The sequence below is a fragment of the Emys orbicularis genome, chromosome 12 (assembly GCF_028017835.1).
Source record: "Emys orbicularis isolate rEmyOrb1 chromosome 12, rEmyOrb1.hap1, whole genome shotgun sequence".
NCBI classification, from domain to species: Eukaryota; Metazoa; Chordata; order Testudines; family Emydidae; genus Emys; species Emys orbicularis.
Window position 1 is genome coordinate 32074937 of NC_088694.1, and position 25033 is coordinate 32099969.

General features: G+C 57.3%; 1 protein-coding gene across 1 annotated transcript; it reads left to right on the forward strand.

Annotated features, from left to right (window-relative positions):
* The first annotated feature begins 5519 nt into the window (after positions 1-5519).
* On the forward strand, positions 5520-18748 carry LOC135887099 (alpha-1,6-mannosyl-glycoprotein 4-beta-N-acetylglucosaminyltransferase-like). Its single transcript, XM_065414885.1, is given in 6 exon segments — positions 5520-5667; positions 6554-6613; positions 6616-6669; positions 11610-11773; positions 12712-12859; positions 17604-18748. Coding segments are annotated over 6 exon segments (1719 nt in total).
* Positions 18749-25033: the final 6285 nt, after the last annotated feature.

Here is a 25033-nt window from a genome sequence, read left to right on the forward strand (position 1 = left end):
ACCATTGTCCCTTGTTCTCCATCTCACTGAGCCACCCAGCACGCAGCAGCCATGGCTACCCTGGGGCAGCTCCAACCTGGGGGGTGGGGGGAGAGCTGTTTATATGGCAGTGGGCTCTGTCTGCAAGTCCATTGCCTAGTGCAGAGAACTGGACGTCTGGGGTTCTGATTCTAAATCAGTGTGGTCTCTTCTGAACTGGATTTCTGCCTCATTGGACGCCAGTGAAGGCAAAGGCCAAACTAAGAAAAGATGCTTTATTGTAAATGCACTCCAGTCTCAAGAAAGCCCCACTTTACACAGAACCCAGTGCCTAAGAGGAAGTAGTTCAGGCAGTTCAATCCTGACAGCAGTTAGTGTTTGGAAAGAGACATTATGTACGAATACAGTCAGCAGAGCTTTCGAGAGAAGATGTGAAAATTGTTCAAAGGTCCAAGCTAAGCACTGCGCCATTAGGAAAAGGGGATGGGAAAGATGGACAGGTGACCAGCAGGGTGTGCGCTGCAGGTTTGCATATGTGATTTTATTGCTCGGCATCTTGTGACTGTGGGGCTGCATGGCGTTGTGCTGTTATTGGAGACATCGCATTGGTTATGTGAGTTTATACTACAGCAGGGGTGATGAGTTCCTGCGGTCGCTCAGGTTTCACATACCCTGACTTTTCGGTGTATTGTGAGCCTGTTTTCAAAGCCTGCTGAAGTTTTTCCATTGACCTTAATGGGCTTTGGGTCAGGCCCTAAATTCCCTAGATTGCTTTTTTTGTACCTACATAAAAGGAAAAGTCCCCGGGCGAAACCCTGTTGAGTGGCTTTCACTAGGTGCTGCTGCTACCTGTGGGGAATCCGTTCTCACTGAAAGACACCAGTGGGACTAAAGGTGCCGGCTGCCATCGGGAGCCATTACCGGGCGAGAAATGGGAGCGTCTAAGCTGTGAATCCGCTCCACAGGCAAACCCAAATACCCAGAGGAACTGGTCCTTATGCACCCTGAAGCTCCTGCCTTCTCTTTGGGGCCTGAGACTTACTGTCTGGGTCCTGGAGGGTGTCTACAAGGTAATCAGAGGGGTGACAGCAGCAGAGGGGTGACGGCAGACACAATCAGAGGGGTTACAGCTGCAGAGGGGTGATGGCAGACACAATCAGAGGGGTGACACCAGCAGAGGGGTGACGGCAGACACAATTAGAGGGGTGACGGCAGCAGAGGGGTGACGGCAGACACAATCAGAGGGGTGACGGCAGACACAATCAGAGGGGTTACGGCTGCAGAGGGGTGATGGCAGACACAATCAGAGAGGTGACGGCAGCAGAGGGGTGATGGCAGACACAATCAGAGGGGAAACGGCTGCAGAGGGGTGATGGCAGACACAATCAGAGGGGTGACAGCAGCAGAGGGGTGACGGCAGACAAAATCAGAGGGGTGACGGCAGCAGAGGGGTGATGGCAGACACAATCAGAGGGGTGACGGCAGCAGAGGGGTGATGGCAGTCACAATCAGAGGCGTGACGGCTGCAGAGGGTGATGGCAGACACAATCAGAGGGGTGACCGCAGCAGAGGGTGATGGCAGACACAATCAGAGGGGTTACGGCTGCACAGGGGTGATGGCAGACACAATGAGAGGGGTGACGGCAGCAGAGGGGTGATGGCAGACACAATCAGAGGGGTTACGGCTGCAGAGGGGTGATGGCAGACACAATCAGAGGGGTTACGGCTGCAGAGGGGTGATGGCAGACACAATCAGAGGGGTGACAGCAGCAGAGGGTGATGGCAGACACAATCAGAGGGGTGACAGCAGCAGAGGGGTGATGGCAGACAAAATCAGAGGGGTGATGGCAGACACAATCAGAGGGATGACGGCAGCAGAGGGTGATGGCAGACACAATCAGAGGGGTGACAGCAGCAGAGGGTGATGGCAGACACAATCAGAGGGGTTACGGCTGCAGAGGGTGACGGCAGACACAATCAGAGGGGTGACAGCAGCAGAGGGTGACGGCAGACACAATCAGAGGGGTGACGGCAGCAGAGGGGTGACGGCAGACACAATCAGAGGGGTGACGGCAGCAGAGGGTGACGGCAGACACAATCAGAGGGGTGACGGCAGCAGGGGGTGACGGCAGACACAATCAGAGGGGTGATGGCGGCAGAGGGTGACGGCAGACACAATCAGAGGGGTGACGGCAGCAGAGGGTGACGGCAGACACAATCAGAGGGGTGACGGCAGCAGAGGGGTGATGGCAGACACAATCAGAGGGGTGACGGCAGCAGAGGGTGACGGCAGACACAATCAGAGGGGTGACGGGAGCAGACGGTGATGGCAGACACAATCAGAGGGGTGATGGCAGACACAATCAGAGGAGAAACGGCTGCAGAGGGGTGATGGCAGACACAATCAGAGGGGTGAAGGCAGACACAATCAGAGGGGTGACGGCAGCAGAGGGTGATGGCAGACACAATCAGAGGGGAAACGGCTGCAGAGGGGTGATGGCAGACACAATCAGAGGGGTGACGGCAGCAGAGGGTGACGGCAGACACAATCAGAGGGGTGACGGCAGCAGAGGGGTGATGGCAGACACAATCAGAGGGGTGACGGCAGCGGAGGGTGACGGCAGACACAATCAGAGGGGTGAGGGCAGACACAATCAGAGGGGTGACGGCAGCAGAGGGTGACGGCAGACACAATCAGAGGGGTGACGGCAGCAGAGGGGTGACGGCAGACACAATCAGAGGGGTGACGGCAGCAGAGGGTGACGGCAGACACAATCAGAGGGGTAAGGGCAGACACAATCAGAGGGGTGACGGCAGCAGAGGGGTGATGGCAGACACAATCAGAGGGGTGATGGCAGCAGAGGGTGACGGCAGACACAATCAGAGGGGTGACGGCAGCAGAGGGTGATGGCAGACACAATCAGAGGGGTGATGGGCAGACACAATCAGAGGGGAAACGGCTGCAGAGGGGTGATGGCAGACACAATCAGAGGGGTGACGGCAGACACAATCAGAGGGGTGACGGCAGCAGAGGGTGACGGCAGACACAATCAGAGGGGAAACGGCTGCAGAGGGGTGATGGCAGACACAATCAGAGAGGTGACGGCAGCAGAGGGTGACGGCAGACACAATCAGAGGGGTGACGGCAGCAGAGGGGTGACGGCAGACACAATCAGAGGGGTGACCGCAGCAGAGGGTGACGGCAGACACAATCAGAGGGGTGACGGCAGACACAATCAGAGGGGTGACGGCAGCAGAGGGGTGATGGCAGACACAATCAGAGGGTGACGGCAGCAGAGGGTGACGGCAGACACAATCAGAGGGGTGATGGCAGAGACAATCAGAGGGGTGACGGCAGCAGAGGGTGACGGCAGACACAATCAGCGGGGTGACGGCAGCAGAGGGTGACGGCAGACACAATCAGAGGGGTGATGGCAGACACAATCAGAGGGGTGACGGCAGACACAATCAGAGGGGTGACAGCAGCAGAGGGTGATGGCAGACACAATCAGAGGGGTGATGGCAGACACAATCAGAGGGGTGACAGCAGCAGAGGGTGATGGCAGACACAATCAGAGGGGTGACAGCAGCAGAGAGTGACGGCAGACACAATCAGAGGGGTGATGGCAGACACAATCAGAGGGGTGACGGCAGCAGAGGGGTGATGGCAGACACAATCAGAGGGGTGAGAGCAGCAGAGGGTGACGGCAGACACAATCAGAGGGGTGACAGCAGCAGAGGGTGACGGCAGACAAATCAGAGGGGTGACAGCAGCAGAGGGTGACAGCAGACACAATCAGAGGGGTGACGGCAGCAGAGGGTGATGGCAGACACAATCAGAGGGGTGATGGCAGACACAATCAGAGGGGAAACGGCTGCAGAGGGGTGATGGCAGACACAATCAGAGGGGTGACGGCAGCAGGGGGTGATGGCAGACACAATCAGAGGGGAAACGGCTGCAGAGGGGTGATGGCAGACACAATCAGAGGGGTTACGGCTGCAGAGGTTGATGGCAGACACAATCAGAGGGGTTACGGCTGCAGAGGGTGATAGCAGACACAATCAGAGGGGTGACGGCTGCAGAGGGTGATGGCAGACACAATCAGAGGGGTGACAGCAGCAGAGGGGTGATGTCAGACACAATCAGAGGGGTGACGGCAGCAGAGGGTGACGGCAGACACAATCAGACGGGTGACGGCAGACACAATCAGAGGGGTGACGGCAGCAGAGGGTGACGGCAGACACAATCAGAGGGGTGACGGCAGACACAATCAGAGGGGTGACGGCAGCAGAGGGTGACGGCAGACACAATCAGATGGGTGACGGCAGCAGAGGGGTGATGGCAGACACAATCAGAGGGGTTACGGCTGCAGAGGGGTGATGGCAGACACAATCAGAGGGGTGACGGCAGCAGAGGGTGACGGCAGAGACAATCAGAGGGGTGACAGCAGCAGAGGGGTGATGGCAGACACAATCAGAGGGGTGATGGCAGACACAATCTGCCAGCGAGAGCAAAGCTAGGTCGGGTCTGTCTGCACACTGGAAGAACTCTTTCTTGACTCCGAAAGAAGGATTGGAAGTTTTGATGGAAGGAATGGGAGCGCTGGGACTGGGAGAGCTTTCCTTGCGTGTGTGTGTATTAAATAATAATAGTCACTAACTCTTTCCTTCCGCAGATCCCAAAGCATTCCAGAAAGGAAGAGCAGTATCATTATCCCCATTTTACAGATGGATAAACTGAGGCACAGAGCAGCAATGTGATTTGCCCAGGGTCACCCAGCGGGCCAATGGCAGAACTAGGAATAAAACTCAGGTCTCCCCAAGTCTCAGCCCAGAGCTCTGGCCACTAGGCCACACTGCTGACAGAAACAAACCAACGAACTTTAAACAGTCTGGGTAAAAAATCCCTTCTGTTCCTGTCTCAGCAGACATCACTTCCTTGGTACCCGTGATGTCACAACCCCGCCAGCTCCCCTGTCACCTAGAATGTCTTCCAGGGTAGACCAGGCCAGAATTCCTAATGGAAAAACCCTGTCTCACTCCATCGAGGTCATCCTCTCCAACCTTCCTGTGCCTCGGTTTCTCCCCTGCCCCCATAGAGGATAGTCCTGCTGGGAGGGTTCATTCCCTAATGCTCTAAGTGCTATGGACTATTACAGCCTGGCCCTGCAGCAAATACCAGCAGACAGGGCTGAGAGCATAATGCAAGGAGCCTTTCCTGCCCAGACCTTTCAATAATATATGAACATTGTGTAACATCATCACACTCCCTTTTATCAGTCCGGAGAACTACAGCTGTGATGGAGGTAGAATCAGGGATCCTGGAGTGCAGGGAAGAGCCCCAGTTAGCGACGCAGACCCCTTCGAAGCATCCCTGTGTGTCCCCTAGCTAGGCCTGGCCCTCTAGGAGAGCGTGGTTTTGCTGATGCAGGGAGTTCCTTGTGGGGCGGGTGGAGAGGGCTCTGCTCAGGCACTGCTGTCTGTATATCCACCCCTGGCCTGCCAGCCCTTTGTTTGTCACTAAACAAGAAGTTCAGGAGATGTTTGTAAAAAGATGCATGTTTGAGACACCTGACTTGTTAGCTGAACCTGAATTTCAGGTTCCCAGCCTCGACTTTGTCCTGACTGTCTGCATGTTCCTGGCCCCCACTGGAAGGGAAGTTACTTGGCCAGCGAACAGAGAGCAAGGTAGGTTTGATACTCCTTCCTCTTGCATGCAGACGTCCAGGTGCAATGTCTAGGTTCCGTAACCAGAGGATAGCCTGTGGATCAAGGGAGGCCAGGAATTGCAAACTGCCCTCCAGCTATGGAACTGGGCAGGCTTCTACCACGAGTTATGATCTGCAACGCTGCCCCACAGTCCCTGCGTGGAGAGGAAACCAGGCCAGGGCAGAGGCAGCCTGTTGAGCCTGGCCCAGGATCTGTGATTAAGTGGACAAAGAGGCAGATGCAGCAACTGACTCCTGAATTTACTTGGTGCATTAGACTCTTTCCCACCGCTGCGTCCTCTCTGTAAGAATGTAGTTTTCAGCACCTTGTCAGTGTGTGGTAACCGGCCGTCTGCGTTCTTGTGCAGGAGTGCGTGAGCAAAGGGGCGTTGAGAGCTGTGGTGTCACACCTTGGTCCACAGGAGCAGGATCCCTCCCCTGAATACGAGCAGTGGGTTGTTTCCTGTCTGAAAACAGGGCACCAGTCAACCGGAGATGTCATTGGTTGGTTTCCTCCGGCACAGCTCTCCAGGCAGGCTTAGCAGTATTGGCATCTTGTTAAGGGTCTCGATTTTTCTCCAATGACTAGCTGAACTTCAGGCCAATATTTGTGAAATGGGGCAGCTATTGTGGGCACCAGCTTTGAGACCCCTTGACCTGATTTCCAGAGGTGTGGAGCGCCCGCAGATCATGGACTAGTGGAGCAGTTACAGGCGATGTAGGCAGGGGACGTGCTTGGAGTTCTCTTTCAGGTCATGCTGCGAGAACCCGATGGGGCTCTCTTGCATTTAAGTCTTGCGCTGGGGTGCGCCCCGGCATGGACATTCAAGCCCAGCATTTTATGAGGCACGGGTGTCCTTTTGCAGTTTTTTTGCAGTACGTCATCCTGCGAGCAACACAGGATTGCAATAACGTCACTATAGGTCCCCCGGCCTCCAGCTCCAGAGAGATCCCCTCTCATCGCAGGAGTCCTGGGCTGGAGGTAGGATTCCGATGACTGAGCCAACCGTGTCTTATAAACTTGCACCCCCAGATCAGCACAAAATAGTGGGATGAGGGGAGGGATAGTTCAGTGGTTTGAGCATTGGCCTGCTAAACCCAGGATTGTGAGTTCAATCCTTGAGGGGGCCACTTAGGGATCTGGGGCAAAAATCTATCTGGGGATTGGTCCTGCTTTAAGCAGAGGGTTGGACTAGATGACTTCCGGAGGTCCCGTCCATCCCTGGTATTCTATGATCAACACCCACCTCCCATGCATGTACACCAGTTTCCCTTCTCCCCTACCCACCCTATTGGATAGATCTGGAGAGCATGATTCGGGATTAGTGGTAATTCTCTGCCCTTATTTTTCAGAACTGAACATTCACGTCAGCAGAGGCTGGCACAGGGAATCTTCTCCCTCTGAGAAGCCCCCAAAGAATTGCCCTTTGTCAAAACGGCAGCTCTCCCCCACTGCTCTCAACCGTATTGCCTCCAGGGCAGGCCGTGAACGGAGGACAATGGCAGACAGTGGCCGTTTTGCCAACGGGCAGTTTTCAGTGAGTTTCTCTGAAGACATCCCATCTTGATTTAAGAAATTGTCAATGATGGGGAATCCACCTGGTAAATTGTTCCCATGGTTAATTGCTGTCATGGTTAACAATTTACGCCTTTTCTCCAGTCTGAAATCCTACATATTGCTTTTCAAAAGCTACTCTTTGCACCGGATCGGGTCCAGATTCATTTCCCTGCCAATTTTTGCCTAGATAGACAATGGCTAAACTGAGATCAAAAAGGACACCCCCCCCCAAAAAAAACCCCAACAAAAAACCTGATGCCAAATGCTAACTTTCTAAAGGCCCAATTTTAAATCCATTTTCACTCCTAAACTAATAGATTGATTTGTAAATTCTTGCAGAATTCGGCCTCCGCTTGGAGTGAGGGCTGTAATTTAGAGGGGATAGGCTGTGTTCTCTAGACATAATGAACAAGTTGAATCCTTGCTTTAAGAACACAATTCAGTCAGCTTTAACTATGGATCCATGACTGGCGCCTCCAGAACTCTTTAGATAGGTGTCATAGCATGCCTGGCCCCTTTAAGGAGAGATGGGCCCAGCCCACCTGTGACTAATAAGTTACCTCCCTGCAGGCTGTGGGGCCAGGGCATCAGGTGATCGCTTGAAAAGCACTTGGTCTTTATAAAGGCCAGCAAGAGCTCAGTTGAGAGTGGCTGGGAGCCTGATGCTTGCAGGGATTGCTGTGGTCAGGGAAAGGACCCAGCTGTCAGGTGACTCCCCGGTACACAGGTTGGGGGTGAGAGCTGCAGGAAGTAGAAAGGTTCCTATGGGAGTCCCTGGCTCTGTGCACTGGGTGAGGGAAGAGCTTGTAGGAGCTGGTGCCGGGCAGAGGCAGTACCTTATTTGGGGATTTTGCCTAAGTTCCTGGTTAATCAATAAATGATGCCTTGAGGGACGGGCCTGAAACAGGCTCTGGTGTGGTATCCGTCCTTCCTGGGCTGGCGAGGTAGCCCACTGCAGGCAGAGGTGTGACTGTGGCATGGGTCGCGATACCGGAGCAAGCGAGCTAGCCCCAAGCTGTCGGGGCTTCACGGCTATTGCTTTCAAGCTAGCCAGACCCAAGCTAGCTGGGGGATGTCTATAGGAGCCGCAGTCGCCCCTCTGGCTGCAGGATAGCCATCCCTACAGAGGCTATCGAAAAGAAAGGGGGGGGGCTATTCCTGTACCAGGCACGGGGAGGAGTGCGCTTAAAACGAATAAAATGATGCTGCAGTGAGACCACTTGCCCACGTCTCATGCGGGTGGTACCCAAGCAGGGCCGGCTCTGGCTTTTTTGCCGCCCCAGGCAAAAAAGCCTCCGGCTGCTCCCCCTCCTGCGGGGGGGGCGGAGCCTGGGGGGCGGCGAGCCCCGGCGGGGGCTCCGCTCTCCCCCCGGGGGGAGGGCGGCGAGCCCCGGCGGGGGCTCCGCTCTCCCCCCGGCGGCCGGGGGCAGGGCGCCGGGGGGGAGGGCGGCCGGAGCCCTGGGAGGAGGGCGGCGAGCCCCGGCGGGGGCTCCGCTCTCCCGCTGCGGGGAGGGCGGCCGGAGCCCCGGGGCGAGGGTGGCGAGCCCCGGCGGGGGCTCCGCTCTCCCCCCGCACCAGAGGGCTTCTGCCCGGGCCGCTGCACACTGGGGCCGGGAGCGCAGCCCAGAGGCTGCTCCAGCCCTGCAGCCCATGGGGCAGCGTGGTGGGTCCAGGCGGAGCGGTCAGGGGCCCAGTGGGCAGCGCGGGGGCGTGGGCCGAATCCCTGCTGCTGCCGGGGAGCCCCGCGCCTCTCCCTCCCGCTTGTGGCTGCGGCTCCTTCCCGGCGGGACGCGCCCCCCGGCCTGCCGCCGGAGGGGAGGGCGGCGAGCCCCGGCGGGGGCAGGGCGGCGAGCTCGGCTCTCCCCCCGGCGGCCAGAGCGCCGGGGGCAGGGCGGCGAGCCCCGGCTGGGGCTCGGCTCTCCCCCCGGCGGCCAGAGCGCAGGGCGGCGAGCCCCAACAGGGGCTCGCCGCTCTCCCCCCGGCAGCCAGGGGGAGGGCGCGGGGGGGAGGGCGGCCAGAGCGCCGGGGGGAGGGCGGCGAGCCCTGGCTGGGGCTCGGCTCTCCCCCCGGCGGCCAGAGCGCAGGGCGGCGAGCCCCAACAGGGGCTCGCCGCTCTCCCCCCGGCAGCCAGGGGGAGGGCGCGGGGGGGAGGGCGGCCAGAGCGCCGGGGGGAGGGCGGCGAGCCCGGCTGTGGCCCCGCTCTCTCCGGCGGCCCGAGCGCCGCGCCGCCCCCCTCCAGGTGCCGCCCCAAGTACCAGCTTGGTTGCCTGGTGCCTGGAGCCGGCCCTGTACCCAAGGCCCGTGGAGGCAGTTTCCTTCATCCCATTGCACACGTCTCCGCCTCAGTAGCAGCCAGCAGGTAGTAGAAAGGGCAGGGTGAAGGGCTGTAATGTGTTTCGAGGGCATCTGCATCATTGGCTGAACAATTCCGTAACACTTACAATAAGTGACTTAGCAAGTGTTGATTGCGGGCCCTGCCCATCCTCCCAAGGCAAAAGGGCCCTAGAGAGGACTAATAACCCCTCCTGCTGCCCACTAGCACCTGACTGGGGTCAGGGCGAAACTTCTGTGGGCAGGTTTGTCCGTATTGCTCATTAGGGGATTTCTTGCACCTTCCTCTGGAGCAGCTGGTGCCAGGCGCCTGGGCTGGCTGGATTCATGTGCTGAGCAGTTTGGGGTTCCTATTTACTGACGACCATCAAGTGCTGTGAGCAAGACCCTGCCATTCATATCCTTTAACACCTGAAGACTGGGTCTAGGGTCCAGTGCCTGGTGCATCCACGTGCTCGTACCTGGGCTGGGATTCTAAGTGGTCGGAGAGGAGTTGAGACACGTCTGACGTTGTGCAGCTGCCTCTCCTCGCCCCGAATCTGCCCTTGCTTTTCATGCCAGATTCCTGCTGCAGGTAGCAGGCTGCGCCTGAGGGTCGCAACCCCGGCTCTCAAATGTCCAGGTATCACTCGAGAAAAGAGCCAACGTACTACAACAGCCAAATCATCAAAGGCTTTAGAGTGCAAAACAAACATTGTGTATTGCACCTGGGAAGCCAGGAGGTCAGAGCCACCCTAGGGTGTGCTCCTTTCACCTGTGTCGGCAGGCATGTTCTGCAGTAGCTGATGTTTCCTCGTGAACTTCGGGTGCAGCCCCCTGGACTAGTAGCTTTATTTTTCTGGCAGGGCCCGTGAGCTGCTGTGCACCGTACAAAATGGATCTGTGCCTGCAGATCTTCCAGCGCTCAGTGCAGTGAGCGGATCTGGAGGTCGCAGCGCCCCAGAGCTCTGCAGTGTACTGGGTTTTGTGGGACATCTCACAATTGGAGTTGGGGGGGGGGGGGGAGACAGCACCTCTCCCTTCAAATATGCTATAGACCAGTGGGGGTGCACCCACCTGTCCTGAGTGCTGTTTATATGTGCAGGTGCTTTGCAGCCCTCCTCCCCCAGCCCTAGAAGGCAGCCAAGTATTCGCCTGTCCATGTGACAAATAAGTCAAAGGAGCTCATGTTGATATAAAATTATTCTACTTAACTGCCAGGGGGCAAATTTGTCACGTACACATGGAAGCTATACAGCACAGCTATAGCTATGTCTTAACTCAGGAAGTTCCTTCGAGAGGAAATGTAGCCAAACTCCAAACCTGGAGACAATGGAACTTTCTGTGCCTGTGTCCTGTAAATAGCTAACCGCTTGGTTTGCAAAATAAGCAAGGAGGAGGGGGCAAATAAATAAACAATAAGAGGGGCAGATACATGTAACTTGCTAATTATGTATGGTAATAATGGCAAATTTTAGCCAATCATAGAGCGATAAATTATCATAAGCAACTGCATATAATGCTTTGGTGTAAGTGTTTTCTTTGTTCTTGCTGACTTATGAGCTCGAACCCAATTGCAATTGAAATAAACGGATCGCCCCTCCTGGGGCTCCTTGCTTAGCTAGTTGTGTCCGTCTCTCCTTATTCCTCAGCTGGAACCGACAGAAATTTCTATGACAATGTCATGTGACATAACTTAGTATGGCAGATCCCAAGTTTATTCAGTCAGGGGCCGCTCCCTGGCTAGGAGTTCAGTCTGTTTGTGGCGGTTTCTTCCTGGCCCCTGTAGAGCCAGCAAACACCCTCAGCTCCCCGCCGGGCCCCTCACCCTTACGGGTGTCCTGTGCCGGACCCTTGTCACGGAAGCTGGTGAGAGCCGCTTGGGACTCTGGCTCTCCGCGCTGTGAGAGCCGAGGCACTGGCTGGCTGCCTGGCAGCCCTCCCTGCCCTGCTCCCTGAGCAGGCCGCCTCTGCATGGCCAGGCGCTCCCCAGGCGGGGCGGGCAGCGCTGCTCCGAACGGTGCCCCGCATGCACTCTTGCCTCTCCCCCGAAGGAGCCCGGCCGAAACTGGCAACGCCCCCAGGTGCCAGCCCCTGCCCGCGGAGCCCGGCTGCCATGAGATGCTTCCCAAAGCGCTTGTTCGCCACTGCCCTGACGCTCCTGGGTCTGCTCCTGCTCCTCAGCCTCTGCCTGCAGCGCCCGGAGGACCCACTGGTGGTAAGTACCAGGCTGGGCTGGGCGGAGACTTCGCCTGTGCCTGCCCCCGTGCTCCGTAACTGCTGTGTTCCCCTCCCCTGCCCCAGGGCTGCCCCACATCCCCTCGCTCTGGGGTCTGTGTTCCGCTGGCCCTGCCCCAGGGGCTGAGTGGCTTCCCCTCCTCTTGCTCTGGGGTCTGTGCTCCCCTGGCTCTGCCCCAGGGCTGCCCCGCATCCCTTCTCTGTCCCTCCCCTTGCCCTGCCCCACATCCCCTCCCCTCGCTCTGAGGTCTGTGCTCCCCTGGCTCTGCCCCAGGGCTGCCCCACATCCCCTCCCCTCCCCTCGCTCTGGAGTCTGTGCTCCCCTGGCCCTGCCCCAGGGGCTGAGTGGCTTCCCCTCCTCTTGGTCTGGGGTCTGTGCTCCCCTGGCTCTGCCCCAGGGCTGCCCCGCATCCCTTCTCTGTCCCTCCCCTTGCCCTGCCCCACATCCCCTCCCCTCGCTCTGGGGTCTGTGTTCCCCTGGCCCTGCCCCAGGGCTGCCCCACATCCCCTCCCCTCCCCTCGCTCTGGAGTCTGTGCTCCCCTGGCCCTGCCCCTGGGCTGCCCCGCATCCCCTCCCCGTCCTTCCCCTTGCCCTGCCCCACGGGCTTTCCCGCATCTCCTCCCCTCGCTCTGGGGTCCACGCTCCCCTCTCCTAACCCCACCTCCCATCCCTGAATTGGGGGCTTCATGGCCTCTCCTCCCTTGCCCCACTCCAGTGGAGATGTCTGAGCAGGAGGAGGGCGTGACTGGCTGGGTGGGGGGTGGAGCAGCACTACTAGGGGATGCTGTTCTCCAGCTCTAGCCCTCCTGAGCAAAGGGGGCTCTGGGCTGGAGCCCCTGGCGGACGAGGTGTATTGCCACAGGCCTGCCTTGGGGTGCGCTAACAGCAGCTAACGCTGGCTCTGCTCTGGCTCCCAGGAGGAGGTGAAGCGCTGGGTCCAGGAAATGGTGCTGCAGCAACTCCAACCCGACGGGAACCTGCGCAGCTTCCAGGAGCTGTGGAACGCTTCTGCCTCCAGGAACGTCTCCTATCGCTACCTTGCCGGCCACCCACCCTCTAGGAAGAGTGAGTATCCCAGGACCAGCCTGCTTTAGCCTCCAGCATTCTCTGCCAGCAGCTGGATCTGGAGAGAGATGGTCTAGAGCTGTGGTCCTCAACCTTTTTGATACCACGGGGACTGACTTGCTGCCTTCCTAAACTGTGTCCGGGAGATCTCCGGGACTGGCGAGAAACGCTGGGTTAGAGGCACCAGCCATAGCGGAGCAGCTTTTGGGAAGCCAGCTGACGGATTTCTGCAACTGCTGCTCTGGCACCAATGCAGAATGGGGGATAACCGGCTTGGCAGCAGCACTGCTGAGAAGGATCTGGGAGCTGTGGTGGTTCATAACCTCAGCAGGAGTCAGCAATGCGATCCTGTTGCACAAAAAGCAAATGCAACTTTAAATTGCATTAACAGAGGCATACTCAGCGCTGGTTAGGCCTCAGCTGGAGGACGGTGTCCATTTTTGGTCACCAATATCTAGAAAGGATGTGGAGAAACTGGAAAGGATCCAGAGGCGAGTGACAAAGATGACCAAAGGGAAGGAATGCAGCCATACGAGCAAAGGCTGAAGGAACTGGCTATGTTTAGTTTGGAAAAGAGATTAAGGGGGCACATAACGGTCTTCAGATACTTGAAAGGCTGCCATAAAAAAGATGGAGAAAAGTTGTTCTCTCTTGCCACTGTGCTGTAGTTTGACCCCATTGCAATGGGGTCAAACTACAGCACAGCCACAGGCACCAACTTTTTTTGGTGCCGGTGGGTGCTCGTGCCGCCACCCCTTCCCACCCCGGCCCCACCCCGACTCCACCTCTGCCCCAAAGTCCCCGCCCGAACTCCGCCCCTTCCTGCCCCTATTGGATCCCTCCCCAAATCCCCGCCCCGGCCCCGTCTCCTCCCCCAAGCACGCTGCGTTCCCCCTCTTCCCCCCTCCCTCCCAGGCTTCCCACGTGAAACAGCTGTTTCGTGGCGCCAAGTGCTGGGAGGGAGGGGGGAGAAGCAGGACGTGGTGGCGCGCTCAGGGGAGGAGGCGGAGCGGAGGTAAGCTGGAGCGGGGAGAGCAGGGCGAGGAACTGCCGGAGGGTGCAGGGCACCCACCAATTTTTCCCCATGGGTGCTCCAGCCCCAGAGCACCCACAGAGTCAGCACCTATGAGCACAGCAGATGTAGATTAAACCTCAGGAAAAACTTCCTAACTGTAAGAAGAGTAGGACGATGGGACAGACGCCTAGGGAGCTTGTGGAAACTCCTTCGCTGGAGGTTTTCAGAAGGAGGCTGGAGCCATCTGTCTGAGATGGGTTAGACACAACAAGTCCTGCATTGTGGCAGGGGGCTGGACGAGCTGACCTTGCAATCCCTTCTCACCCTGTGGTTCTGAGTCTATACCTGTGTTCGGGTGCTGGGCTTGGCTGTCTTGCCCGTGGCGGGGCTCGCCACCGTTTGAGAGGTCTGGGAGCAGCCTTGACGTTACTTGGAAGAATGGCGTGGGCTTTACTTGAGTTAACATCCTAGTGAAGACAAGGCAGGTTGTAGCTGTCACATGAGTCTGCAGGTCAAGTTAAAGGCTAGGCTCCCCCGTAGCCTCTACCTGTTAACTCCTCTGAAAGCTACAAGCTGCCACACCCTCACTAGGGCTCTAGCAAACACATGGCTGAGTCTCTCCGGAGCCTGGAATAGCGGCTGCAGACGTTTGTCATTGAGGAGCTATTCACGCCCACGGGAGAGGGCCCAAAACAGAAACAACAGTGGGCTGTGGCCTTCCCTCTGCTGCAAGTGGGAGTGTGTGACCCCGCCCGCCGCTCCCGGGTCCGAGACAAACCACAGGGCAGACTTGCGTAGGGTGCAAAAATCCACAGGAGTTTAGTGAGTAGGGTTACCATTCGTCCGGATTCCCCAGGACATGTCCGGCTTTTTGAGCTAAAAATAGCATCCGGGGGGAATTTGTAAATGTCCGGACTTCCCCCCCCCATGCAGAGCGCGCGCGGCTAACAGGGCAGCCGGCGGGATGGTGCCACTTACATGGGGTCTGACAGCCAGAGAGAGCCCCTCCTCCTCTCCCCTGCAGCAGAGATCACTCCCTCCCTCCCTGCATTCGCAGATCGCCTCCGGCAGTCTGGAGCTCCTCCCCCGCTCCTCCTGCCCAGCGTGCTGGGACGAGCGGCTCAGGCCGTTCCTGAGCAAGTTCACAGAGACATTAGGCGAAGGCCAACAAGGGGGCCAGGGGGTCGGAGAAGGGGCAGGGAGGTTTTGGAGGGGGCAGTCAAGAGACGGGGGGGCGGGGCGGGAGTTTGGGGGGGGCTTTCTGGGGGAGGCGTGGATAAGATTTTGGGCAGTCAGGGTACAGGTAAGGGGTAGGGTCCTGGGGGGCAGTTGGGGGGGGTCTTAGGAGGGGGCAGTTAGGGGACAAGGAACAGGGAGGCTTAGGTAGGGGGTGGGGTTCTGGAGGGCAGTTAGGAGCAGGGGTCCCAGGAGGGGGCAGTCAGGGGACAAGGAGCGGGGGGGGGTGTTTGGGAGTTCTGGGGAGGGGGCTGTCAGGTGGCAGGGGTGGGGAGAGGGATCGGAGCAGTCAGGGGACAGGGAGCAGAGGGGTTTAGATGGGTCGGGAGTTCTGGGGGGGGGGCTGTCGGGGTGGAGAGTGGTTGGATGGGGCGTGGGAGTCCCAGGGGTCTGTCTGGGGGTGGGGGTGTGGATAAGGGTTGGGGAAGTCAGGGTACAGGTAGGGGGTAGGGTCCTAGGGGGCCAGTTAGGATGGGGGGAGGGTCTCAGGCGGGGGGACAAAAGGCAGGGAGGCTTAGGTAGGGGGCGGAGTCCTGGGGGGCAGTTAGGGGCAGGGGTCCCAGGAGGGGGCAGTCAGGGGACAAGGAGCGGGGGGAGGGTTGGGGGTTCTGAGGGGGGGAAGTGGGAGGGGCAGGGGCGGGGCTAGGGCAGGACGGGGGCGGGGCTCCTCCCATCCTCTTTTTTGCTTGCTGAAATATGGTAACCCTATTAGTGAGGCATTTCCCCACTGCTCCCAGACACAGGTTCCCTGCCGCAGTCTCGCTGGGCCCCACAGGCCTGGCCCAGGCAGCCTGCAAATCACTGCTTTGCTTTACTGCAGAAGGGGTTCCAAAACCAATCTCCACCGTCCCGCGCCAGGCCCACCTTCCCCCTAGAGCTCTGGCACCCAGGCAGCAGTCTCTGCAAAGGCTCTGGGCTGATCCTTTCCTCAGGAAGCAAAAGATAAGAGATCTGTTCTCCTCCTGGGACAGCCACCCACAGACCTGTCCACTTCCCTTGGTAAATTCCTTCATTACCTGGCAGCGAATGCAGGTGCAGCGGGGCAGGGCTGAGCCCCATAGCCCTTGCCAGCTCAGTGTGGGGCTGGTGTCCCCCATCACAGCCGGGAAGGGAGTTTCCCCTTGGCATAGCTGGTGTGACACTGTCGCCCAGTGGGCAAAACGATCTGGCACAAGACGTACAGCTTCCTTCTAGCTCTGTTTGTACAACTCTTGCTACTCCATGGCCACAGGGAGGCAGTTCTTCCTACCTGCTCCTGCTCTCCCTTGGGGAAGGGGACCAGCAGAAGAGAGAGGAGACCCTGTCCTGTCTTGTGTGTTGGTGGAGGGTTTTTTTAGTGGCACTAAAATTCTCATTTGCGTCAGTTTGGAGGTGCAGTGGGAGTGGTTGAGTCATCTGGGGCGAGGAGAGATGGCAGCTATTCCACGCTGATTAAACAACACGGGCTTGGAGCTTTTCACTGAGAGAGATTCAGTAGGACGCAAAGGGGAAATTAACAAGAAAACGTGATAAATAAGCAAGGGCGGGTACGCACACATTTCTCCTGAAATTACTAGCATCATTAAACAATTCACATTTACCAGTGGGCTAGCTGCTGTACAAACAAATAGTACAATTTGCTTCCTGACTCCTAGAGCCTACCATTGAAATTCAGAAGACAGACACAAAGTTGGGGAAAGGAATAGAATCATAGAAGATTAGGGTTGGAAGAGACCTCAGGAGGTCATCTAGTCCAATCCCCTACTCAAAGCAGCAGGGCCGGCTTTAGGGCAATTCACCCGATTCCCCCTAAGAGGGCCCCGCAACGTCCCTAAGGACCCTCCGCCGAATGCACCGGCAGCCAATAGAGCTGCCGCCGAAGTCCCGCCGCTGTCTTCAGCGGCAGCTCTTTTGAATCGGGCCCCGCAGTGCCTAAAGCCAGCCCTGCAAAGCAGGACCAACCCCAACTAAATCATCCCAGCCAGGGCTTTGTCAAGCCTGACCTTAAAAACCTCTACGGAAGGAGATTCCACCACCTCCTTAGGGAACCCATTCCAGTGCTTCACCACCCTCCTAGTGAAATAGTGTTTCCCAATATCCAACCTAGACCTCCCCCACTGCAACTTGAGACCATTGCTCCTTGTTCTGTCATCTGCCACCACTGAGAATAGCCGAGCTCCATCCTCTTTGGAACCCCCCTTCAGGTAGTTGAAGGCAGCTATCCATCTCAGGTGGGATGTAGCCAATCTGTCATAGGTAAGGCTGGGCACAACTCCCCGTAAAGGCCCAGCCATCCTCTGAGACCTTCAGTAGAGGGTGTCAGCCTGAGTTCAAACACAAGGACCTGCTATTGGCTTCTTGTGAAATCAGCCAGCCTCGCACCTTCATAGGTATTTAGGTGCCCAACTCTCCCGGATTTCAAAGGGAGTTAGGCCCCGAAATACCGTGAGGGTCTGAGCCTTACTGATGTGTCAGTGGTGCTCATGTCTGTCCTTTCATCCCTCCGTGTTTCAGAGTTCCTCACTGTGGGGCTGTCGTCTGTCAAGCGGAAGCGAGGCAACTACCTCCTGGACACGCTGAAGTCCATCTTCAAGCAGTCAACCCAGGAGGAGCTGGAGGAGATGGTGGTGGTGGTGCACCTGGCTGACCCGGACTCGGAGTGGAACACCCAGGTGGTGACGGACATTACCGCAAGATTCACTCCCCACCTCCTCCGGGGCCAGCTGCTGGTTATCCATGCCCCTCTGGAGTGCTACCCGCCCCTGGAAGGCCTGAAGAGGAACTACAATGATGCCGAGAATCGAGTGCAGTTCAGATCCAAGCAGAACGTGGACTATGCGTATCTCCTCAGCTTCGCTGCCAACCTTTCCTCCTACTACCTCATGATTGAGGACGACGTGCAGTGCTCCAAGTCCTTCTTCACTGCCATCAGGAAGGCAGTGGCATCCCGGGAAGGCTCCTACTGGGTCACGCTGGAGTTCTCCAAGCTGGGCTACATTGGCAATCTCTACCACTCCAGCAACCTGCCCCAGCTGGCCCAGTTCCTGCTGCTGTTCTACCAGGAAATGCCGTGTGACTGGCTGCTGGGGCACTTCCGCCTGCTGCTCACTCAGAAGGAGGTGATTCGCTTCAAGCCGTCCCTCTTCCAGCACATCGGCCTGTACTCCTCCTTCCAGGGGGCGGTCAATCGGCTGAAAGACAACGACTTCGAGGCAGATTCCTTGGACCTGCCTGACAACCCCCCAGCTGTGATGTTCACAGACATAGACACCTTTGAGAACTACCTGCCCAGCAAGGCCTACGGCACAATGCCAGAGTACTTCTGGGGGAAAGCCCCATCTGCCGGCAGCCACTTCACCATCGTGTTCCACCAGCCTGCCCGTATCTCACGGCTCCAGGTCCACACCGGCTCCGAGGAGCGGCACACCGACTATCTCCACTCAGGGGCCGTGGAGCTGGGCAGCCAGCGGCAGGGGAAAGGCAAGGGCTGCTCTACATACACCCACATCGGAGCCTTTGAGAAGGGACACTTTGAACGGAGCGGCTTGGAGAACAGTACGGCTGCCGCCCCGGAGTGCGTGCGGATCCTAGTGACAGAGAGTCAGAGCGAATGGCTGATCATCCGCAGCATCAGCATCTGGACCAAACCAAACAGCTAAGGGGGCTGCAGGGGACAGAGGCACGGCTGGTGACCCACACACCAGGGAGCTGGCCTCCCTTCTCAGGGGCAAGCAAGCGGTTTGGGGGTGTCTGAGGGGCAATGGAGGGTGGTGGCACTGCCCCTCCCAGGCAATGACACCCTGCGGGGGAGGCACAGTGAGGGCCTAGTGGGGAAGGAAGATGGGGCACTGAGGGTCAAGGTAGTGGCACAGCAGGATCCTGGTAGCATGGCAGGATGATGCATTAGGGCAAGAAATGGGAGCTAATGCAGCACATTGATACTCTGGCCTTTCAGGGCACCCTATGTCCTTGGGCACTAATTGCCGGTGGATAGGAGAGCCTGGGCCCACAGAGCTGACTGACTCCTCTGAACTACTTCCTGTGGGGGCCGTGCAGTCAGAACCAGGCCCGGGAAAGGCGTCCCACTGGGCCAGACCCCAGGAGCGAGACCTGGAATGGTGCTTGCAGCAGACGGCTGGGGCTCTGGAGAGGTCAGGAGAGCCAGCAGTGCCCAGCTCGGGGCAGGTTCAGAGCATTGTCTACTGGGGAACTCTAGCCCAGACGTGGGCAAAACCAATGCCCCAGCGTGTGAGGCTGCTCCCAGGGCAGAGGCAGCCATGGGGGAAACCTTGGCTCAGGATCCTACTGCTCACAGTCAACCTGCTCTACCCCAACAGTTTAGAACTGGGCGTCCAACCTCTCCAGCCTGACGGCTAAAATGCTGTACCCCGAATGCCAGGGGGCTACATTCACGGTGGGAGGGGCAGGTTATTAATCACATTCATTACAGCAGTGCCTAGGAACCAACCAAAATCGGCCTGGTTGTGGTAGGTGCTGCACAAACACAGAGTGGCAGACAATCCCTGCCCTCAAGCGCTTACAATCTAACTAGACAAGACAGCCTGCTCGCCAGCCCCCTCCTCGCTCCTGACTTCTTCCAAAACCACATTGAGCCCCTAGAAGCAGGGCCTTGTGTGGCGCCTGGCACCACGGGGCCAAATACAGGGGCAAGAACTCCTCCGTTCTGTGGCAGTTCATCTAGTATATCCACTGTTAGGCTCAAGCCTTTGACAATCGCAAGATTGGCTTAAAAGTCATGAGATTTTTACAAACATCATAAATATTTGGTTCTTTTCACTTGCCTTCTGGTGTCTGAGCTTTTAGGGTCACACTTGGGTCACATTTTTAAACTTTTCTCCACCTCCGGGAGGGTGAAAAGAACCCTTCATATTTGTTTGAAGTGCAAGCTGAGATTCTCTTGTATTCACCTGACTTCAGGCCTTATGAGGAGTATCAAATATCATGACACAATCAAATCATGGGAATTGGCAACATTGGGTATCCCCAGGACACACCCGTCATTGCCAGTCCTAAGTGCACACAGCTGGCTCTCTGGGCCTTGGCTTCTAGAGGCCAGCCTGCACTTCTGGCCCGCTCCTCCACTCCTTGCCTACAAGCTAAATAAGCCTGGCAACCCAAACCCCCAGCCAGCTCTCAGAGGGCATGTCTACACTGCAATGTAAGGCATGGGTTAGTGGGACCTGAGTCCGTGGACCCTGCATTTGGGAGTGTCCATGCCCTAGGTTTACAATTTCAGGACACAGGCATTAAGTTTTTTTGGGGGGGGCCACGATAATATTCCGGATCGATCAAACACCCAGCTCAGCTTTCTAGCCATCTAGCAGCTCTAGGGCAGGGAAGGAAGGTGCTCTTGGTGCAGAGTGGTCGCAAAACAGGGGTGAATTTAGCGAGGGGGGGGTCCGGTTGAAATCCCACCCGATGCAGGCACACAGAATCGCTGGTGGCGCTAGGAGAGGCCAGGAGTGGAAGCAGGTGGCCCGGGGGTGGGGGGACATTTGCCCTCAGTCCTGGGCTCTGGGATGGACTAGGCTGGGTGGGTGGTGGGTTCAGTCTAGTCTTCCAGCCTGTTGCTCTCGCTGGGGTTTGTGGTTTTCATCTGGCTCCACCAGAAAGATCAAACAAGCCCAGTAGAAAAGGGGGGTGAGAGAGGCGGGAAGGGGTTTGTAAGGGGTTAAAGTGACCCATCAACGAAAGAGTAAAACCAGAGTTTGACTGGGTTTCCCCCCAGCCACCACTCCTGCAAACACTGGGCAAGGGGAAGCCCCATCCCCCACCGAGGCTATGGTGAGGGGCAGCAGGGGAGGAAGGAAGCCACATGTGATGGCAGTCCCCTCCCCCCCAGCACCCACCACCCCCTCTCCGGCCCCCAAACTCTGTCCCAGAGCCTGCATCCACCCCTCCGCACTCCCTCCCAGAGCCTGCACCCCTCCACCCATCCTGCACCCCACACCATGCCCCAGCCCGGACCCTGCACCCAAACTCTGTCCCACTCAGCCCTGGGCAAAGCTCTCCTTGGCTGGCTCTCAGCCCCTCTCCAAGGGTTGCAGCTGTCTGGAAGTGCCTGCCTTCCACACCTTCCTCATTCACACCTCATTCATTCAGGTCAATTGATTACAAAGTGGGGGGAAGATCTTATTCTACTTCTAGCAAAAAGACATTTTTCTTTTACCTTAATTATACTACCTTAGGGGCCGGCTATAACATTACCAAGGTTCAATACAAAGTCACATAAAAGTTATACAAAAATGCATAATGCAGCAATTTATCTACAACTGCACTGATTGACTGCTGTGTGCAGTAATATAGTGACCCCTGGGTCTTTGAATGAGGCTTTATACTTTGGGGGGGGGCGAGCGGGTGGGCAAGCGGCGGGTGGGTAAAGAGGCAAGCAGTGAGCCAGCAGGGGTTCTAGGGGCGGGCATGGGGGGTTCTGGCAGGGGAGGGAGAAGGTGAAAGGAGGCAAGTGGTGGGTGGGGGACTGACTAGGAGGGATGCAGCAAGCCAGCGGGGGGCTAGGGGGTAAAGAGGGGTGTGATGGTGGGGCCGAGCGGGGAGGGGTCAGGTCCTATTTTACTGCTGTGATCTGGTCACCCTATGTGTGCCGTTTCTTCCCCCCCCCACGCCAACCTTCCTTTTCGGCCCACAGCTGTTTCGGCGGGGCGGCGCTGGGGAAGCAGGGTTTGTTTCCGCGGGCCAGGAGGCGCTGGGAGGTGGGGGGGAGGAGGGCACAATTTTATATTAATAAGGAAATATTTTATAAATTTTAATAAAATAAACATTATTGAAGAAAATCAGTTGTACAACTATCAAAATATAAATTATTTTCCTAATATGAAAGTGAAAATCAGCTAATTAATATATGATGCAATGTATGTAATATATAATTTTGTTATTATTTATATAGTCATGGAAAATAAATAATACATGGAAGAAATGAAAGGGTTCTTTTTAAGTGGCTTTTTTTTTAGTCATCCCTGCTGGGGCCCCGTCGAAACTGTTCAAATTGGGCCCCGCACTTCCTAAAGCCGGCCCTGGTGAAGCAGGCAATGTTTAGGGCACCTTTTCTAGCCCCCTCCTCATTCTACGGAGGTGAGCAGTGCAATCCTGAATAGGGCTGCTCAGTCGCTCAAGAAGATGCCGAGCTCCACTGCTGCTTCGGTCAGTGAGGAACGACCATTATGCCTGAGCCGCCTATGTGCAGGTCCGCGGCTACAGCTCCCAGTGTATCCACACCTGCTGCTTCGTCGCTCGCCCATCGCCACAGGACTTGATATGATGTAATATATGATATGATATGATGTCAAGACTTGCGCGTGAATTGGATTAAAGTGAGGGAGAGTTGCGCGACGTCAGCCTCACTCTCTCTTCCCATTTCCTATCTGTATCCAGTGGCAGGACAGAAGTCGAGACGGCTGGAGATAGGGCAGGGCGCAGTGGATGACCAGGACGCCTACGTGTCTTGTCGTGCTCTTAAGCGTTCCACAACGCTTGCTGTCATCGCCTTCCTGACCATTGAACCAGGTTGAACCAGGTTGCCTCAGTCAGCCGGATCCAGCCTTCACATGCAATGGGTAGACAGGCCCTAACTCACCGAGAGTCTCATACTCATCGTCTACCTTCACCTGGTTTAGCCCGCCAGTCGAGACGGTCTCTGGGGTGTGGCCGCTGTCGCATGCTGACAGCTACTTGGAGCCACAGGTGAGAGCTGGGTGTTGTCAAGTGGGGACCAAAGTGGATGAGCTACTCCTAGGAGTACGACTGCTCCCCCATCAGAGGTACTACCCCTCCCTGACAACCCCATGTGAGTAGGTAACCGCTCGATAGCTTTCATCACCATATAGTTTTTGACAGGTTTCCACGCCCCGTCCCCATTGCCGGCGCCGTCCCCATTTTTCTGTGTTTGGCCGGGGTAAGGTTGCATGCTTGTGTTTTGACATATTTAGAGAAAAAGTATGAAAGACTAGAAAGAGAGCCTGTAAGGGGTTTGCAGCTCCCTCCCCGTCCGTCTGGGCGGGAGACAACGCCCCTCGCTATGATACTTCTGGGATACCTTGGGCCTGGTCTACACTACGACTTTAATTCGGATTTAGCTGCTTTAATTCGAATTAACGCTTGACCCGTCCACACAACGAAGCCATTTAATTCGAATTAAAGAGCCCTTTAATTCGATTTCTGTATTCCTCCTCGACGAGAGGAGTAGCGTCAAAATCGGTATTGTTAATCCGAATTAAGGTTAGTGTGGCCGCAATTCGACGTTATTGGCAATTAGATGTTATTGGCTACCCACAATGCAACGCTCTGGAAATCGATGCTACTGCGGTAGCTTGGACGCACACCACCGAATTAATGGTGCCTAGTGTGGCCGAATACATTCGAATTTATAAAATCGGTTTCCTAAATTCGAATTATATAAATTCGGATTAATCCTGTAGTGTAGACATACCCTTGGTTCAGGGGGAAATTAGCTCAGTGTTAATGGTTCAGGCCTGCAGTCAGACCGAGCAAAGACAGAGAGTCTGTGTCGCAGGGCAACGATTCACCGGTGAGGGATGATCTCTTCCGGCCTCTAAGTGCCCTCTACAGGCTGGGGTCTCGCCTGCCGCTGGTCCCGGTGTACCTCCCAGACCCCGGTGCCCCTCTACGTCAGGCTCCTGCCCCCGGCAGTAACCCACTATCTGGGTGTCCAGGGGCCCAGGGGAACCCCCAACCCTCTAACCACACCTTGCCTCAGTGGCTACTGCCAGTCACTGTCTAGCCCCCGCTCACTGGGGCGGACTGCAGTATATAAACCACGCATCATCGGCAAGGGGGGTTGGACCAGCTGCCTCTGCCTATCTCTGGGCTGCCCCTCTGCAGCCCGAGTACCTTTTGTAGGCCTTTATCTAGGCCTGCAGCCTGGGGTTTTGCCCAGAGCCCTCAATCAGGGCTGGGTCAGAGCCGCTGCCGCCCTGCAAAGGGGCGATCGTCGGGTACCAGGTACCGGGGCAAGCGACTCGCTGGGCAGCCTCTGGAGGCCGTCTCAGCCCGGGGCACGGTCTGAGTGGGCAGGGACAGCGAGAGAGGGAGGGAGCATCAGGGGGCATCATCCAGGTGTCATTATCCATCTCTACTGCCCCTCCCGGAGCGCCGACTCCTGCCCCAGAGCGAGGGGCACCTCGCCCCCACTCTCCAGCTCCTCCCTGGCCCTCCCTGAGCTTTCCCCCTTTATGGCCAGTTGGGAGATTAAAACTACTCAATCCTTCCTGTCTGCAGCATTGCATACATCTTGCTGCGTGCCCGGGTGCTGCGGGCTCTGACCCAGTTCCTGCCTGGCACAGCATGCGGCTCCGTGCCCCTGCGCTGCGGGCTCTGACCCGGCTCCTGCCTGGCGCAGCATGTGGCTCCGTGCCCCTGCGCTACAGGATCTGACCCGGCTCCCGCCTGGTGCAGCATGCGGCTCCGTGCCCCTGCGCTGCGGGCTCTGACCCGGCTCCTGCCTGGCGCAGCATGCGGCTCCATGCCCCTGCGCTGCGGGCTCTGACCCGGCTCCTGCCTGGCGCAGCATGCGGCTCCGTGCCCCTGCGCTGCGGGCTCTGACCCGGCTCCTGCCTGGCGCAGCATGCGGCTCCTGTCATGGAGTGTGGGAGGGCTGTGGCCTACAGGCAGGCAGGCAGAGCAACAGAAGGTCCATTTGCCTGGCCATTGATCAGGGTGGGGCAGCAATCAAGTAGGGGGGCTCTGGCCTACAGTCCAGCAGAGCTGTGGCAGTCTAGGGGAGGTTATCTCTCTGGTGGGAGAGTCAGCACAACCGTCTGGCGTCCGGATTCAGGTGGGAGCCAGACCAATGCAGGCCTCCTGACAACCAGGTGGGGAGGCTACCACTCCTGATGGTGGGTTGCCAGGGGTAGGGGAACCCAGGCCCTCCCACTCACCTACGTCCCATC